Source organism: Nuphar pumila, chromosome 17 (assembly GCF_984573655.1).
Source record: "Nuphar pumila chromosome 17, dmNupPumi1.hap1.1, whole genome shotgun sequence".
Lineage (NCBI taxonomy): Eukaryota > Viridiplantae > Streptophyta > Magnoliopsida > Nymphaeales > Nymphaeaceae > Nuphar > Nuphar pumila.
In genome coordinates, this window is record NC_143265.1 from 51,271,560 (window position 1) to 51,290,589 (window position 19,030).

At 38.3% G+C, this 19,030-nt stretch overlaps 1 protein-coding gene across 1 annotated transcript in view; it reads right to left on the reverse strand.

Moving 5' to 3' along the window:
* Positions 1 to 14,633: 14,633 nt before the first annotated feature.
* The window catches only part of LOC149811952 (ATP-dependent 6-phosphofructokinase 5, chloroplastic-like), a gene marked incomplete at its 3' end in the record, with an annotated part of 68,167 nt that continues 63,770 nt past the window's right edge, over positions 14,634 to 19,030 (reverse strand). Inside the window, exons 8-13 of the mRNA XM_089992954.1 lie at positions 18,715 to 18,855; positions 18,100 to 18,216; positions 17,919 to 18,023; positions 16,606 to 16,686; positions 15,371 to 15,499; positions 14,634 to 14,750 (exon numbers count right to left, since the gene is read on the reverse strand). Of these exons, the coding sequence (XP_089849080.1) occupies positions 14,634 to 14,750; positions 15,371 to 15,499; positions 16,606 to 16,686; positions 17,919 to 18,023; positions 18,100 to 18,216; positions 18,715 to 18,855 (690 nt within the window). The remainder of the gene's footprint in view (positions 14,751 to 15,370; positions 15,500 to 16,605; positions 16,687 to 17,918; positions 18,024 to 18,099; positions 18,217 to 18,714; positions 18,856 to 19,030) is intronic.

Here is a 19,030-nt window from a genome sequence, read left to right on the forward strand (position 1 = left end):
CATCGATGTGTGTTTTGCTTGAAATAGTCGCTGGAGATTTTGCCATGGAGGAAGAGGTTTGGGGACCACAAGAATCCTAGGTTATGCAAAAATAACCTTGGGTTGTGCAAGGTTTTAAGAAACAAAACATCGCTTTTAATGCTTGCAAAATTCTCACGCTGAAAAGGAATTTTACATGACCTCATGTGAAACTTCACAATTTTTGCAAACCTTTCAGAAATTCCATAAATATTTCAGGAATTTTACAACTACCAATGCGAAACTCTTGACAAAATTCGCACGCTAAAATGGAATCTTGCATTGCTTAAAGTCAACATGTGAAAGTAGACTTTTGCAACGCTCAATGCGATACTCTTGATGAAATTTGCACTCTAATCACCCATATATATAGCGTAAATATTGGCTGCTAATGAAGGTATGAAACTAATGAATATAAATCACTTTTTTCTTCAAAAATTCATTTTTTTTGTAAATCAAATGTTACATATATGATTTACATGGTTTGTTTAGTAAGAAATTTGTTTTGAATCATGTGATTATGACAAGTAATTACGTTTTTAAAGAGATCCAAAAATCAATGGCCCACAATGTACCAAAATTTCATAACTCAAAATATCACATTTTTACATTAGAAAACATGATCCAAGGCTTGATCCTTAGCAAACAAAGCATGATGAACACACCAATGTGGTTAGATTGAGTCGATACAACTTGCACCTATGATTTCTAGCTCATTAGTTTTATATCATCATTAGTAGCCAATATTAACCCATATATATTTCGTGCTAAAATGGAATAGCACATTGCTATAAGTCGACAACATGCAAAACTATGTGAATTTCACAAACTTTTTATGAATTTTGCATCAAAAAACAGACTTTCGCAATCAAAAATGTGAAACTCATGATCAAATTCATGATGGATTTTCGCAAGCAGTGTCGTGATATTTGTATTATTTGTACAAAATTCATGATTTTTGCATAAATATTGTAAGAATTTCATTTTTAGTAAGATTTAACGAGATTGAGAGAGTGTTGCGACGTAACATGCAAAAATTGGGAGATTCGCTCATGCTAAGGGTAAAATGGTCCTAAAAAAAGTTTGGAACTTGCAAAATTGGATGTTAGGTGAATTTTAAAATTTGTGGGGCATTTGGAGAAACACATTAAATTTGGCGTGCAGTACAATAATTTTCCGTGTATATATAGAAAGAGAGTAATGAAAACATGGGTTTTTTGAGTTTTTTGTTTTATTTTAAAAAATTTACCATATAGTCTTGATTTTATAGCAAACTTTAACATATATATATATATATATATATAATGTAGAGAGAGAGTGTGTGTGTATATATGGTGGTTATGTACCATGATGCCCATGTACACGCTCTTGTTGTATGGATCTAGCCAACAAAATGTTAGGTCTAATCCCATATGTGTTTAGCATGGTATATTAACTATGTTAGGTCTTATCATGTCTAATATAGCATAAGATTCTATATCTGAGACAGTGAAAAGTCTATGGATCACAATTCATGAAGATAAGGGTGGTTTAGAAATGGTATGAAGCATCACATTTGAGTCAAGTTTAACATGTAAAAATAGTAAATCAAACTTGCAAAACATGATCAAAAGGTTAGATTTTTCTCTTGGAACTTGGACCTATGTAAAAATTATGTGCCACCGTAAGTTAGGTGGTAAGTACCACAATAGAAACAGTATTATATATATGTATATGTATATATATATAAACACTATTATATAGAATATTGTTAACTGGAATTATGTGAACTGCAGTGTGAACTAGGCATTTTCGATACTTTTTTTTTGCAAATTCAACGCTGCAAATGCATTCGGCCTGGTCCATTTGCTAAGAATGGACTGTTGGATCATGTACTTTCGATGAAAAAATATGATTTTTTGATGCTTAAATATTTACATAGATTCTAAGCCATTGATTTTCAAGCCTTTAACGATCCTTCTTATGCACCGTAATTGGATGATCTAAGAGTCTGTTTTTTATAAAAACAAGCATTTAGATCACATCTGTATGGTGAAATTTAAGAAAAAAAAAACCCATGAAAATATCGATTCATATTCCAATTCAGATATTTTCAGTTAACATATTCTAGTGGCTATATATATATATATATATATATATATATATATATATATATATATATATATATATATATATATATATAGAGAGAGAGAGAGAGAGAGAGAGAGAGAGAGAGAGTCACTAGAATATTAGAACTAGAAATATGAAACATTTCCAACACTTTTTTTTTTGCAAATGCAACCATGTGGATGTGCTTAGCACGGTGAATTTACTAGGAATCAACCATTGGATTGTGTATTTTCAATGAAAAAATGCAATTTTTGAATGCTTGAATATTTATGAAGATTATGAGCCTTTAAAATCTCATTTATGCATCAAAATTGGATGATTCAAGAGCAGTCGCTTATAAAACCAAACATGTAGATCATATCCATGGTTAGATTCAAGAGAAAAAAAAAGAAAATCTATGAAAATCGTAGTTCACACATTAGTTTTCATATTTCCAGTTCTCATATTCTAGTGACTCATATATATATAACATGCTAAATGGATGTTTTCCTTCATAATTTTGACCACAGTTGTGTTCGGGATGGTTGATATTCTAGGAATCAACCAATGGATTATGCTTTTTAGATGAAAAAAATGATATTTGAAGCCTCAAAATTTTACAAAGATTTTGAGTAGTTAAATTTTTAAACCTTATAAAAACCTACTCTTGCATCAAAATAGAGTTGATTCTTATAAAATAAAGCATGTCAAACACATTTATACATTCAAAATTAAAAAAGTAAAATAAAAAAGCTAGAAATCCTCATTTAGCATGCTTTCATTTCATTACTCTCTTACATAGATAGTAGGGATGGCAGTGGACCGGGGGAAAGCAGGGCCCCGCCCCACCTCGCCCCATTTGGACTGGGGATGAAGGTTAAAATCCATCCTCGTTCGGGGATGGAGGCGGGGATGGACGTACACTTTTCCCTGCCCCGTCCCCGCCTCATCCTTGCCCCCGCCACTTTTCCTCGCAATAGCCCTGCCCCGCCCCGCCTCATCCCCGTATGAACCGGGGATGGAGGACATGAAACGGGGATGAAGGCGGAGGTGGAGGTTAAAATTCATCTCCGTGCGGGGATGGAGGCGGGTATGGAGGTTCTAATCTTGAGTCCCTAATAAAAAGACAGAGACAGAGGCGGGGCGGGAAAAGGTGAAGTCCAAACTATACCTTGAGTATGATCAGTTACAGGAAGACAAGTTAACTAAAGAGAGTGATTACTATCAATCAGATGATATCTATGACTTCTCTTATGGTCACGATGTCGTGCATTATATGCATGTCATATCTTCATTGGTCGATACTCCATTCATGGAAGAATGTGATCCAAATGATATACCAAGTGGATGGACAAACAATGAAGAAGAAGAAAAAAAAAAGATGAAGAAGAGGAGAAAGAAGAAGAATATGAAAATCAAACAAGTGATGAGGAAGAATTCTTGAGCTAGTGAGCAAAATGTTGTAATACAAACCTCTATTGAATGTATTATAACGTGTTTGAATGATTTGAATGTATTGCAATACTTGATGTGAATGATTTGAATTATTTGAATGTATTGAAATATATTGCAATGATATGAATGATTTGAAGGTATTCCAATGTTTGAATGTTATACAAAATCACTTTTTATTCTTTGATTATGTATCTTCAATACGTGTCGAGTTATGATTTGAATGTATTGTAACGTGTTTGAATGATTTTAATGTATTGCAATACTTGATGTGAATGATTTCAAATTATTTGAATGTATTGCATGACATTTTTGATTTGTTAGAATATGGTTCGTGGAGGTTACAGTGGTCATTCATCCAGTGTTAGCCAGTCTCAGCCTTTATCTTCACGGGCTGCATTGATAGGTATATCATTTAACTAATTATATACTTGATTAGTTTAAATGTGTATTCTGAGAATTTCTAACGCATTTTTCTACAGATGATGTTTCGCCTATACATGACCCACCTACACCAGTTGTTCATACAAGTCACGAGCCAATGCAGGATGCAGGATCTTCTCAGTCTAACACAAGAAGACTCATTCAAATAGTGTATATCATTAATCGACCGTAAGTATTTCATTTTCACTTATTACTTATCTTATAAATATTATATATTGATAGTTAATGTGTATCAATTCATGTGCAGCGCGAGGATCGAGCCACAAGAAGTAATACGAGATATTAGAAATTCACTACTTCAACATCTACCAGGACCAGTCGCTTAATGGAAAGAGTACCTGAAGGAGGTGTTGGACAGATTGTGGTCCTCATTCACGGTATACAATTGTTTCTTATAGTTAATGTGTTTCATATTTAATTTTTTGTTATAGTCATGTCTACTAACTTTCTGAAAATATTTGTAGGCTTTGAATCGCTTCGCGACTACGATGGAGGAACATGATGCAAGAAAGGTGTGGTAGAATGTGACTGCCAATCGATTTGCAGACATGCTGCATAATATAAAGATTGTAGCAAGAAAAACATCTGGCGGGATAAATGATCAACTGCAATGAAAGGGCCATGGACCTCCTACTATCAGGTCAGATGTTTGGAATGCAATGTGCGACAAGTAGGCAGAGCATGAATTTCGAAACTGCTCAGCGAAAGCTGCACAAAATCGAGCGAAAATGTCTGATGCCCATCTACACACAGGTGGATCTAGGACTTTTGGGAGCCACCTGAAGAAAATGGTAGCTCATCAATATATATTGTCAATTTTATAAGTATTGTTGCAAACTTGTTAAATAATTCTTTTATCATTTAACTTCGCAGGAAGCAGAAAAAGGAGGCATTGTGCCATACAAGGATGTGTTTGTTGAAACACATAAACGTAAGACCACGGGAGAGTTCATATCAGAGAAGGTTAGAACGACAACGATATGTATTTATTGTATTAATAATCATTGTAATATACAAGTTATCATAAGCATTGTAATTCTTAATTATTAATTCATATTGTAATCATTACTTTGTAGGAGTCATATGAGCAACAAATGGTAGAACGATATGGCGATGACTCCACTCAGCATCCACCTTTTGATCCTGCAGCATGGGTGACTGCAACAGGTGAACCCAAAAGGGTCGTGTGTTCGGGTTTGGGAGTAATATGAACACATCACCAGTCGTTGCTTCCTCCAATCATGGCTCACAGAGTTCTTCCGTCAGCATCAACTCCAAGCATCCGACTGACCCGCCTAATTCTTGGGATGGTGTATGCCAGCCCGTTAAGGACACAATGTGTGACTACTTAAATGAAACAATTTTTGACGTTGTTCGTAATGAGTTGAGCAGTTTTTTTCATAACAAGGGAACTTCATCTGCAGGTGAATCTCAGGTATGAAAGTTTCATGTTATGTATTGTATGTCGTTAGATTTCATGTTACTTTGATTGCCTTAACTTAGGTGCATTGCATATAATTTATTTCAGTATATTTTGTTTATCAATACTAACCTTACTTTTTTCTTATAGGTTGCTGGCGCTAATCAGCGTAGTGGAGCTGAAGGCGCATATCGAGACAATAAAAAAGAGGACACACTGAATCTTGGCGATGATTAGATTCATGTGTTGCATTTGTTGTACCTTCTTTTTGTTTAAAAAATTTTAATGTTCAATTGTAAATAATTAGAACTTGCGAATTTTATAGTGGATCGATTAATTATTTTAGTTTCCTTTTATATGTGTTTTGATGTGCACTTTGTATTGTATTCACAAAAAATGTAAATTGTACAGGAAATACAAATTGTATTACGAGAAATTTTTTCTCGATATTTATGTTTTAAACATTTTTTTTTGTTTTTTCCTTTTTTGCGACGGATTAGCTACGAAAATATTTGTTGCTATTTGGTACCACCATGCAATTTAGCGACGGATTTAATTCGTCGCTATTTACTAGTTGGTCAATGTTTTTACGATGGATCTTAGTTCGTTGCTGAGTTCGTCGCTATATTAGCGACGGCATTAGCGACGGATATTAATCTGTCGCAAAACAAAAATCTTCGTATAGTAACGACAACTTTGCGATGAAACTTGTCGTTCACTAAGTCGTTGCAAATTAGCGACAGTTTGGGCGACAGATAGTTTACGTTGCTACTTAGCAACTATAATTTTGCGATGAAAGTGATCCATCGTTACTCCGACGCTAATCCATCGCTAAACACTTTAGCGACGGATTAGCACTGGATTAGCGACGGAGTAGGGTCATCGCTAATTCACATATTTCTTATAGTGAGAGAGAGAGAGAGAGAAATTGGTTTCTCTTAAGCATGAAAACAATACTATTTTTTGATGTTTTAATCCTTTGACCCCACAAATGTGTATACTATGATTCATTTGTTAAGAATCAACTGATGGATCATGTCTTTTCAATAAAAAATATAATTTTATGAGTCTTTTAGTTTATAAAAATTGAGTTGTCAATTTTTAAAGCTTTGTAAAAACCTACTCACATGTCATAATCAAATGATACAGAAGCTTATTTTGACTAAACAGACCATGTAGATCACATACGTAAGGTCAATTTCCAAAAAAAAAAAAGGTAAAAATTGAAAATTATGTATATCCGCACCCTCCTACCATTAGGAGAAACCAATCACCCTATATATAATAATGGCTACCCTCGACTACTTCGCACCCTCTAGTAGAAACAGCCTGTTCCATTACATTTTCCGGATTTTTACCTATATTTTTGTTTCGTCAAAAACATATTGTATAAGCTGATTTTTTAAGGCATCAAAAGTGAACCATTCACAATGAACAAAAATTTCATGATTGAGAAAATCATGTTTTTATATTGAAACTAAATCAAAAGTGCATTCTCTAGAAAAGAGGCTATGTTGAATGCATCTGTGGTGTCAAATTGAGAGATAGAACTTGTAGCTATGAGTTTTAGCTAGAGAGCACTACTCTAGAACGTAGCCAATATTTTCTCATATAGATGTGTGGGTACTATCTATCTATACAAACTTGATATGAATTGGGCGCTCCTAGTGGGTTTGTTGCAAATGCAACTCCACAGATTTGTTCAGCATGGTCTGTTTGCTAAGAATCAACACTTAGATTGTGTTTTTCAACAAATAAAATTTGACTTTTTTAGGTTTGAATATTTATGAAAATTCTGATCATTATTTTTAAAACTCTAAAGAACCTGCTCACATGGCATAACCAAATGATCCAAGAGATGATTCCTATAAAATCATGTAGGAACACATTCATACAATCAGATTTAAAAAAATAATAATAAATGTGCCTAAATTGCCAATTTGTATTATGGTTTCTACGTAACCATTGCTCTCTAAACTTTTACGAGTGGGGAATCTCTCTGTCCCTGCAAAGGTTAGTCTATCAATTGATAGTCGGAGATTCGTACCGGCCGACCTGATCCTGCCAGCGGCCCCTCACCCCCTTCCCCCTACCGCCTCTTTACCCTCCGTCGAAAACCCCCTTGTGCCGCCTCTCCTCTATCTCATTCCCCACCTACCTCTTCTGCTCTTCTTCCCCTCCCCTGCTTCTTTTCAAACTAAAGAGGTAGGCAGGAAGCACCGCCTCCTTCCTCTTCTTGTGTTTCCTTTGTCACCGTCGGACAAGGTGGTCAGAACTACCCAGCTCTCTCTCCCGACACTGTTCCCCCTCCGCCCCCCCTAACCGGACTCCCGACTCAGCCAACCTCCCCTGCGTCTCCCGCCTCTCTGCTCCCTCGACTCGCCGGCCCCCCCTGTAAACCCAGGCTCCACCTCGCTCTCCCACTGCGATCTCCCTCGCTCCCTTCTTCCCCAGACCACCGGCACCTGTGACCCCCCCTGTAGTTTCCCTCTCGCGAGGTCCATCCCCCTCCCATCCGGGTCCATTTTTCAGGCATCAGCTACTGGCTTCTAGCGTTAGTCTTGGTCGAAGTCTGAAGAAGGCGTCGAGGTTTGCGTTTTCGGTGGCAGGCTCGAAGCTCGGCCTCACTGTTCACTCTGTCCCCCTCCCCCCCTCTCTCTCTTTGTCGAACCCATCAGCATCCTCTCTACTGCTCCCTTCTACTCGGGGGACCCGTCGGAAAGCCTGGAGGGTTTTGGCCACAGACGTGCGTGAAGGATTCTGAGTTCCAACGATGAGCGATGTCGTTGCTGCCATCTCTCCCTCTCTAGGGGGCGCGTCGAACACCGTCGGATGCCCTAGCCTATGTTGAGTTCCGTCGGAGTACCCAACCCTTGCAGGTGTGCCTCTATCTCGTCTCTTCCCTTTTTAGAAGTTTTGTAGGCAGCTCCATCGGTGCCCTTCGTCGTCTGGATGTTCATGGTTTCGTTATGCGCCCCTCATCGAGCCGTTTTTGGGGGCTTGCTCCTGATCTCCCATTGAAGGTCAACCTGCGAGCCCTACATTTCATCAAGAAAGCTGTGAAAGACTGGGGTGCAGCCTTTGTGCTTCGCCGGTGGGGATTGGATGTTGTCTTGCCTTTCAGACTCAATTATTGGTTCTTCTCTAAGCTTTCAGAGTCCCTTCGATCTTTCCTAGATGTGGGCTCTCTTCGTATTTTGGACATCAGATTTTTTTTGTGAGCTATTAGGTGGGAGCCTCTCAAAGTGTGCTTTGTTAAGGCGATGCTTGTTTCGCCTTTCTTCGTTCGTGAACATCCAGAATGGATTGCTGATCGGGGATGGCAGCAGGTCCCATCTACTTGGCAAAGCTCCTTCTATGTTGTTCGCTCTAGATCTCAGTTGAGTCATGCCAGGCCAAAGGATTGGCGGTGTGTTGCTTGTTTCTCTCTGAATTTCCACAAACGCTTTGATTGTCATAAGTGTGGCTCATCTTTTCTCTCTCGTCGTCACTCAGTCTGGAAGCGAAGGCGATCTAACCCCTCACATTCCCATTCGTCGGGGCAGAATCTAGTCAATAAAGATTTTTCTGGGTTGGGGCATCATCCTGCAAGTCGGAATCCTGAACGGCCTCTCCGAAAATTATCCTTCTTACCGTGGGTGCAGATTGGCAATCTTCATAACCCGACGAACATTCCATGCAATCAAGATTGGGTCTATTTGGGTCACGGTCCGGCCGCAGCACTTCAGGCTTTCTTTTCCGTCATATACTTTGATTATGTTAGCCTCATCTCCAACGTATGATGACATCTCCTAGCCATCGCAAGTTCTGTCAGGGGTGGACCTCAAAAAATCTGGCTATGCCATCAATGTTTTCTCTCCTAGAGATCTGTCGCTTATTATTTATCCTGCATGGAGCTCGACGTTTGATTCTTTTTGCACCAATTTTCATGGTGGACTGACGACGCGGTTGGGTAGGAATGCTCGTGGGAAGCATAGGAAAATTTTGCCATCCTCGCCATCGAAAGTTCTGTCAAGGGTGGGCCCACAAAAATTTGACCATGATAGCAATGTTTTCTTTACTGGAGTTCAGTCACTAATTATTTCTCATGCTCGGGGTCTAGTGTTTGCTTCTGTTTATACCCCTTCCCGTTACAGCTTGGAGGCGCGGTTGGGTACGCTTGTGCGTGGTGGACAAAGGACAATTTTTCCATCGTCCCTTATTATTTTTCCCTATAAACACTCTCATTATTTGGTTATCAATCTTATCGCATTTAATGCTAGAACCAATCGGGCAATCAGATTCATGGTGCTTGGCTCCTCGGTTCCGCATCCTTTTCCTATATCGCATTATGTCTCTGAGGTTTTTTCATCTGCCAAATCTTTTGGTCTTCTGCCAAACGGTGTCTCATCCGGTAGTCTAGCGTGGGGTCAGGGTAGCCACATGTTTATGCCTTTGCTTTAGTAGCGTCCTAGTCCACAGCTTCTGGTGTCACGGTTATCGATGCAGCTAAGTTGCTGGATATCTCTCTCCTCTTCGCAGTTGCAAGCTATAGTTGTTGATATGGATTCTACGATTTCAACTATCTTTGCTATTACTGGGGACTCCCTCTGCCACTTTGGTGGAGCAGACTGCGAGCAATTGGACATTTTCGATGGTCACTTGAGGTTGTTTGTTAGTGCTGGAGGTGTTCGGCAAATCATACATGGTCAGCAAAAACAGAGGAGGCCTTTGTCAATTGTTTCGGCTACCGATGTTAGGTCCCCAAGAAGGTCGTCTCGGTGCCACCAGCCCCAGGTTTTTTCAGATTTTGTACCATGAAGACTGTTTGTTGGAATATTAGTGGCTTAAATTGTCCCACGAAACGCTTGTTTCTTGCTAATTGGGTTAGGGAGAAAAAGCCCGACCTACTTGCTTTATGTGAAACAAAAATAGAGGTCATCCCGCTCGTGGTCGCCTCTAGCATCTAGCAGGGAGCTGACTATTTCTTTAAGCCTGCGGTCAATCATGCAGGAGGTATCCTTATCTTGGGAAAACAGTCTTTAAATTTATCTCAGCTGGATGTGGGTTTTTTCTCTCTATCTATTACTTTCAATTTGCAGGAAGTTGGTAGAAGGGTAGTGGTTTCTATTGTTTATGGCCCTAATCTCGCCGCCATGAGGCCCGCATTTTAGGATAATTTGGATAGGGTTGTCGTTTCTAGCGCAGAGTGTCATCTTTTTATGGGGGATTTCAATTGTTTGCTATCTATTCATGACTCTAATAACCTCATTTTTCCTAATCCCTTTATGTGAGATTTTCAAGACTTTTTTCAGTGAGATCTCCTCTACCATATTCCTTTAACCGAGGAGCGCTTCTCTTGGTCGAATAGGCGGTCTCGCTCGTGCTGTAGGGTCCTTGACAAGGTCTTTTTCACCCCTAATTTATTGGACCTCATTCCCGACGTTAAGTGTGTGTTGCTTGCTCCCTCAATTTCCGATCATGGGCAGATCATCACTCATTGGGGGGATGGCTTTCATCCCACCAGGAGCTTTGCGTTTGAAGAATGGTGGCTTCAGGAGCCAGATTTTCTCTCGATTATTGCTAATTCTTGGAACAAACCTGTTGATGAGCATTGGACGGTGCTCCGGTTTCAAAAGAAGTTTTCTCGTCTAGCTAAGGATATCAAAGCTTGGCTTCATAGTCGTAATGTGGAGAAATTTCAGCAAATGGCCGCATGGGATCAAGAGATTTCTGCATTGTATCAATCTATATCTTCTCCTGACTCTCTTTCTGATTTGCAACTTCTCAGTCTCCAGGCCAGGTCCTTAGAATTAACTATGCTCTTGAAAAGCTGGAGGGTCAAAGAGGAAATTTGCTGAAAGTAGAGGTCTAGGGTGAAATGACTTGCGGCTAGTGATGGCAACACTAAATTTTTTCACTCATATGCTTCTTATCGTCATAGGAGGAAGGTCATTCCTTCTATCTCCATTGGGGGTGTTTCCTATCTCAATCAACACGTTAATCTGACAGTCTTGCTATATTTTAAGGATTTATATTCTGCTTCATTAACTGTGGAGGGTGTCTTTGGTAATGTCCTAGTTGGGTCAATTCAGCATGAACAAGTCAGATCTATACAAAGGAGGTTCTCTGATGATGAGATTTTTAGGGCCATTAAGGATATGTCGGGTTGAAAAGCGCCTGGCATTGACGGGTTTCATGTTGACTTTTTAGAATCTTTTTGGGATTGTGTTAAATCGGACGTGGTGAGCATATTTGATGAGTTCTATCGTAACTCCAGACTTCCTTATCATTTTCATGTAGCTATTATTTTGCTCATTCCGAAAGATGATGAGGTCACTGATATTTCTCGGTTCCGCCCAATCTCAGTTATGAGTGCTCTCTATCGGATGTTTGCCAAGGTTTTGGCGAATAGGCTGAAATCGGTGGCTAACCAGATTTTTTCACTCTCAGTTCACCTTCATCCGTAATAAGAGGGTTCAACACTCGTTCATCATAGCGTCCAAGGTTGTTCATTCCTTGCAGCATAGCGGTCAGCCTTACTTTGTCCTTAAATTAGACTTTCATAAAGCTTTTGATTATGTGCATTGGTCATTCTTATTTCAAATGTTAGCAAATTTTGGTATTGGTCATCATTTTTCTGGTTGGGTGAGGGAGCTGGTCTCAAATGCTCAGGCCATGTTAAATATCAATGGTGTTAGAGGAGACCGGTTCAAGCTGGCCCGGGGTTTGCGGCAAGGGTGCCCCCTCTCGCCTTTGTTGTTCAATGCAGTTATTGAGGGTCTTGTGGTCATGCTTAAGCGGGCTGCGGTATCGCGTTTCATTGATCATTTGCAGGTTCCAAACTTCCCGGGCCATATTCTTACTTATGCTGATGATATGATCATTTTTTTTGTGCTAATGTTCAGCAGATGCTTAGGTTCAAGCTTATCATTCAGTTCTTCCTCTGCCTATCTGGGTTTTCTCTAAATGAGACAAAATGCTCTATTACCATGTTCAATGTTCATGCCAATATGCTTACAGCTGGGAAGAGAATTTTTAATTGCACTATTTCTGACATGCCTATTATGTATCTGGGCTTGCCGTTACAAGTGAAGCACCTCTCTTCTGCTGCATGGGCTCCGCCGCTTCAAAAAGTGAAGCACAAATTGCTTTCGTGGCAATCGTCTTATCTCTTCATCGCTGACCATCTAACCTTAGTTAGACATGTTCTTTCAACTATTTTAGAATTTTTCATGTCTATGTTTGTGATGCTTGTGGGAGTAGAGAAGCAACTAACGTGCTTGCTAGCAGGTTTTCTATGGTCTGGGTGTCAACTCAAGGGTAAGCGTCACTTGATTGGTTGGCGTTCGGTGGTCTTACCTCGGCGTATGGCTAGTTTAGGCATTCCTGCACCCAGACTGCGGAGCATTGTTCTTGTCACCAAGCAATGTTGGTTGGCCCACCAACTGGCTAACCCTTGTGCTCATTTGCTTCTTGCTAAATATGGGACTTCTGCTATTATCCCGGTTAGTCTGGAAACCTGGGGTTTGGTGCTCTCACACTTGCATAAATCGTGGTTGAGGGATTTAGCCTGCTTTAGAGACCCTTTTGAGGACTCCATAAATTTTGGTCAGTGGTTCCAGTGGGCGCTGGCGCCAAGCGGAGAGTTCCTCACCTCAAAAGTCTATAGATCGTTGCTCTCTCCGGGGGCTGATTGGTTGCCCGAGAATGTACTTTGGGCAAAGGGTCCTTCTCCCCGTTCTTGAGTCCTGGCTTGATTAATTTTGCACAATAGGATCCAGACCCACAGTAATTTAAAGAAGTAGGGCATTCAACTCCCGAGTTGGTGCGTGCTTTATCAAGCTACAGAAGAATCTATGTTTCACTTGTTTTGGTCTTGCCCAATATTTGTGGAACTCTTTAGTAGGACCTGAAGGCATCCGGAAGTGTTTATTAAGGAGGAGTCCTTTGCACTAGATCAGATCTTCGGCCCGGTTTGTATTAGGTGTAGCACAAGGTGGAGGTTCATATGGTGGACGTGGTTGCTTACTTCTTGGTGGTTTGTTTAGATGGCGTGAAACGATGCTCATTTTCATCAAATTCTGGTTAACATTCAAAATGTGCATAAAATCTTGATAGATGTTTCTGCGATCTTGCATATGCATCTTGACGCTACCTCTCTTTTGCCTCAATCTAAGCAAGTGGCTCCTGCATGAGCCCGTTTTATCTGTCATGTTCTTTTTCTCTTCTGCTTTCTTCTTTTGTTTTGGCTTTTGCTCTTGTTCTGTTCATGGGTTCAACATTGTGTTGATCTTCATGAGTGGTAATGTTGAATTTCTCTCTCTCTCTCTCTCTCTCTCTCTCTCTCTCTCTCTATATATATATATATATATATATATATATATATATATATATATATATATATATATATATATATATATATATATATATATGAATATTTGGCCCTAATGAAGGTCCAAAACTTGAGTAGAAATTACATTTTTCCCTTTTTTTAATGTCTTTTTTATATCAAACACTATAGACGTAATCTACAGTTGAACGTGTACTGATGGGAACCTTTTGTTTTTCTTACTACAGCTGCTGTAAATAAGAGTGATAATTATCGTGAATTTTTAGTTCTCCAAAATGTTCAAGTTTTGTCATTTTAAAATATCTTCATTTAAGTTTTTATTCATGGCAATGGTTAGGGGATCGCCTGGTGGTTTTGATAACATTAAGTTTTTATCTCAAACCACAAATAGAATCAGAAGCGTACAGATTTTTCATCAAACTAAAGCCCTTGAAAGCTACTCAATAGCATTTTATAGTTTTCTTGCATAGCCATTTCAAAAGAACTGACAGGTGATCAATGTAGACACTTCTCAAAATTTCCAACCACTGAACCTAGAAAAGGAAATTATATATTAAAAAGAGGAAAATAAAACATAGAACAGAACTTCCATTATAAAAGAATGACAAATGCTTACATTGGCCATCATCTCATGAGTTCTATGTTAATCTCAAAATTTGCCGGCTCAAGAACCTGGAGGAAACTCTTCTAGCCTTTCATAATCAGCATTTTCCCTCTAGCAGTTGAATAAAAATCAGCCAAGCCAGAACAGTAAATGCAATGCAAGTCATTTGGTTAAGCAATGCATGGCCGGTGTTGGCCATGTTGAAAGACAGAATCAAAGATCTATGGAAGGAAATCAGGTTGGCCAGTAGACGTCAAGCATCGGTGCCACATCCGACTGTTGGGATCCACAAACCTTGGAGACATAATGACTTCTGGGATAGGAAGGTATACGTAATGAGTATTGCATATACCCACTGTGATCCCACTGAATCCAGCAAATGCACCATGCACCTACACCATCCAGCATGTTGAAAGATCAAGAAACAAAGTAGATGATACATCACAATCAGAAACAACAGCATCAATAAGTTCACAATGTTTGACCTAAAGATTGGAACAAGTTATTGGTCCATGTCTATTCAGCCTTGGATGGTCAGATCAAGTATATGGTATGTATCTCTAGAGTCACCAATAGGCTCATTTATTTTTCAAGCAAATATGCATCTGACTAGACTTGAGAATCCTTGAAACATTAATAGCAGGATTATCAAAGTTAACATGTCAACAATAGCAATTGCTGGTTTATTTTTTTGAATGTCAGACAAACAAAATTGTCTAATTTTGACTTATGTTTTGCATTTTTCCATGACTAACAAATTATAAATAAATAAACATTCAGATTTTTTAGCACTAAAGCTCCCATGCCAACAATTTTGCTCAAAAAATTGGTAACACATACATAATTGATAATCCCTAATTTAAGATTTCACTTATACTTTCTATTCTAGAGTTTCATGAATAAAGTAAAGCAAACACGGCTGTTGGATCACCAATGATAAAGGCAACGGACCCTTTATCTGCCAACAACATTAAAACACAAAGTTTCAGTTTAGTCTCAAAGAAAGACTCACAGCATTTTGTCCAAGGACAGTGCAGAGAATTGCATCAGAGGCGTTGGCTCGGCATGCACGGATCATGTACGTTGGATCTATATATTTGACATCAACTGGAACACCAATAGACTTGAAATGTTGTTTGATCTGTGAAAAAAAAAAGGATCGGAGAAATCTTAGCCAGAAAAATATGACCTTAATGTACTACCTCTAAGTAAAAAAAACACAGAAAAAAGGCAATGGGGCATGAAATATTGGCCAGAGAAACTTAACAAATGAAAAAAAAAATCACTCATAATGATGAAATTGAGTTGTATACACAAGATGAAACCCTGTGTAATTCAATTTTCAACAATAAAAGCTCTTGACCTTTAATGAACAGGTTAGACTGAGTTGGAATATCAAACAACTGCATCATTCTTTGACTCAATGTACTGAGGAAAGATATATTATGATGTAAACCAGCTCCAAGAGTCCAGATCCAAACATGTGTCCACACAATCCAATCTGTTAATGCCCAAGTTAGACCAGCTACCAGCATACTGAGTAGGACAAGGTTCTGAGTCATATCAGATTTAGTTCATGTCAAATAGAGTTGTAGCATAACTTCTAATTTCTTTCGTTTTTGTATTTTGTATTGCCACCTATGAGCGACATACTTAACTGTTATAACTTTGAAAATATTAGGTTTGGTTGTGCCAAGGGACATAGTTGGCATTCCTTTGTTATGTATAATATTGTACATAGGATGACTAGTAAGTTTTTTAGTCTTGTTTTTTTATTTTGTGCTTGGTCAATGTTATAAGGACATTTCTCTCCACATTGTGTAACAGGGACAAACTAAGGGAATCAACCCCTTTTGGGTATGTATGCTCTGTCCTAACGAGAAGAGATGCACAGTTGAGCTCTTCTTTCATGGTATATCCCTCCAAACAGACAATATAACCATGGTGGACATAGTGATTTGGCAGTCAATTAACTTTATATATCCATACATGTGTGTGTGTGTGTGTGTGTGTGTGAGAGAGAGAGAGAGAGAGAGTCATCTATTCAGTTGTAGAAACAAAATTCTATAGGAAACGAATGCTTCATAAACTCCATATGGAATATAATCACTATAGAATTAAATCACAGTTTAGAACCTTCCATGGTCTGCTAATAGCAATAAAAACAGGACAAAGGAATTTCTCTGGGGAATGGTAACACATTTTAAAACTTCAAGTTTTTGCAAATCCTAGTAGCAACAAACTTACCTGCTGTTGGATGTGGACACCAATATCTCCAAATACAATATTTCCAGATGCATCTGTAGCATTTGACTTTTGAAGCAAGTCCTACATGAATTTAAGATTGGTATCAATATTAGTTGGTTCAAAACTTACAGAGTAATACATGAAAAAATTACATTCTCAGCAGTCAGCAATTGTTATAATGTGAAAAAAACATGGAAGTAACCCGAAAATGAAAACTAAAGATATCAACAGATACACTTGCAGACGCACTGTTTGCTAAATGGTTTAACCTTGTAAAACCTAGTTTAAATTTGAGCACATTATCTTTATGACTTTATCACTGGTTGATATATGCTGTTATGTGCTCATAAGATAGCCAAATGATATTTTTTTCACCCCTTACTGGCTATTCTATGCTGGTTGGTAGGAGATCTGGATTCAAAAAAGAAATCCATTTTTAATTTTTGCATCTTTGTGGACAATAGAAGGCACGGATGGTTGTAGGGCAAGCCAGTTGAACTCAAGTCTTGACCATGGAAGCTATTGCTGCCATGAATTGTTTGTATCAAAGGCATTGCTTTTTGCCTCATTTGGAAAAGCATACATGTACTAATTTGGGGGGAATACAAGTAAAGAAACAACACACTATATGCAGTTCTCCATTGCAAAACACAGTTCTCCATCGAAACTAAGTGCATATAGATCAACAGTCATTCATCATATAAGAAAATTAAGAATGGAAACTTAGACATGGTTTATTGAAACTGAAAAATAAATTGCTGATATTCTAGCTGGAAAGCTTCTATTAAATGAAGATCATGTCCAGATGAACCCGAACTTATATAAAGAGTGTTAATGGCAAGTACAATAATGAAGTATTATGGACCTGTTCATCATTTATATTTGTTATGCAAGTTGTATTGGCATTCAGGAGAATTTTAGTAATTCCAAGTTAGTATCCTATACAGTATTGCATGCACCATCTATCTTATAATAATCAGATGATGTTCAGAATCAATAAATCTTGTTTCAGACCATATGATTGATAACTTAAATGCACCATGTTTACATGGTACAATATTGTTAAGATTAATCATACACTCAACAATGTATATACCGAGCATCATGAACAGACAATATCAAGTAGTACTAGCGGATATATTTTCTAACAATATTCCAGAAAGTATAGTAATCTTGAAAAAATTAATTGAAAAATCTCATCAGTACATCCATCATGCTAACTGTGTTCATCCAAATTCAGATCTAAAAAGCTCACTGAAAGAAGGCATCCTTTTCTAGCTAAAATTGGCATGCATCAAATAAAGAAAACTTGCCTGTCCTGCACCTTCAGCCACACAAACCACTGCTGACCCTTTTGTTTGTATAAGCTGTTCAAGGTGCCTCAGAACACCATATTGCCCTGATAAGCTAAATGGAACCTTCATAAAGAAAATAAATGGATCAACCTTCACTATGATCATTTAAGAAAAAGTGAATTCAGGTATGCGTGTATACCTCTGGTATCAAGCAAACATCCACTTGTCCACTTGCTAGTGATGCATGCATGGCTATAAAGCCACTGCTTCTTCCCATCAACTTCACCAAACCAATGCTATGATATGCACTATGAGCCTAGATAAAACATATAGTAGATTCATCAAACAGGGAAATATATAGAGAAAATTCAACAGAAACTCAATGAACCATGCTCAAAAGCATGAAAGCTCAAATCCTATCAGTGTTGAGCACGGTTTGTTTAGAACTTGTAGTGGGATATCTCTAGTTGGGACTGGCCTTGTAATGCACAGGCTATAACCCAAGCAAGTCAGTCAATAAACCTATCAGGTTTACCGTTTGGACAGCAACCCAATCAGCCTGGATTGCATTTTCCTAAAAGTTCAAGCCAGATACATCTGCACAAGATCTATGACAGCCGCAACTGAGGAATGATAATATGGGGGAAAAGTTGAGTTTACCCTGTAAGGAGGTCTTTTCAAGGTCAGAACCAGAAACATAAACAAATGGGACCAAGATATCCCAGCTCTTTGTCACACCTACATTTTCTGTTTTCATATGATTGATACATGTTGTTGTCAATAAATATTACATAAGATGGAAGGCAAATTTTACCTCAATGTAAGCAGAATTAATTGCTCTTTGAGCTTCTTCTACAGCAGTGTCAAATCCAAAGGTCTTATCCATCAAAAGGATATCATTATCTATGGTTTTTGGAACACAGACAACAGATACTTTCATCCTCCGCTTGCAGCACTATGCATAAATAGATTAAAAAAATGCAACCCATCAATGTAAATCAAAGCCCAATAAGAAAATCAATTAACAATCTCGATATGCTATAGAATATGGCAATAAAATATTAAAGCAATGACTAGAGGCATTAATCTTAGACCAAAACTTGTAGTAGATCAGCCAAAACAAATATAGA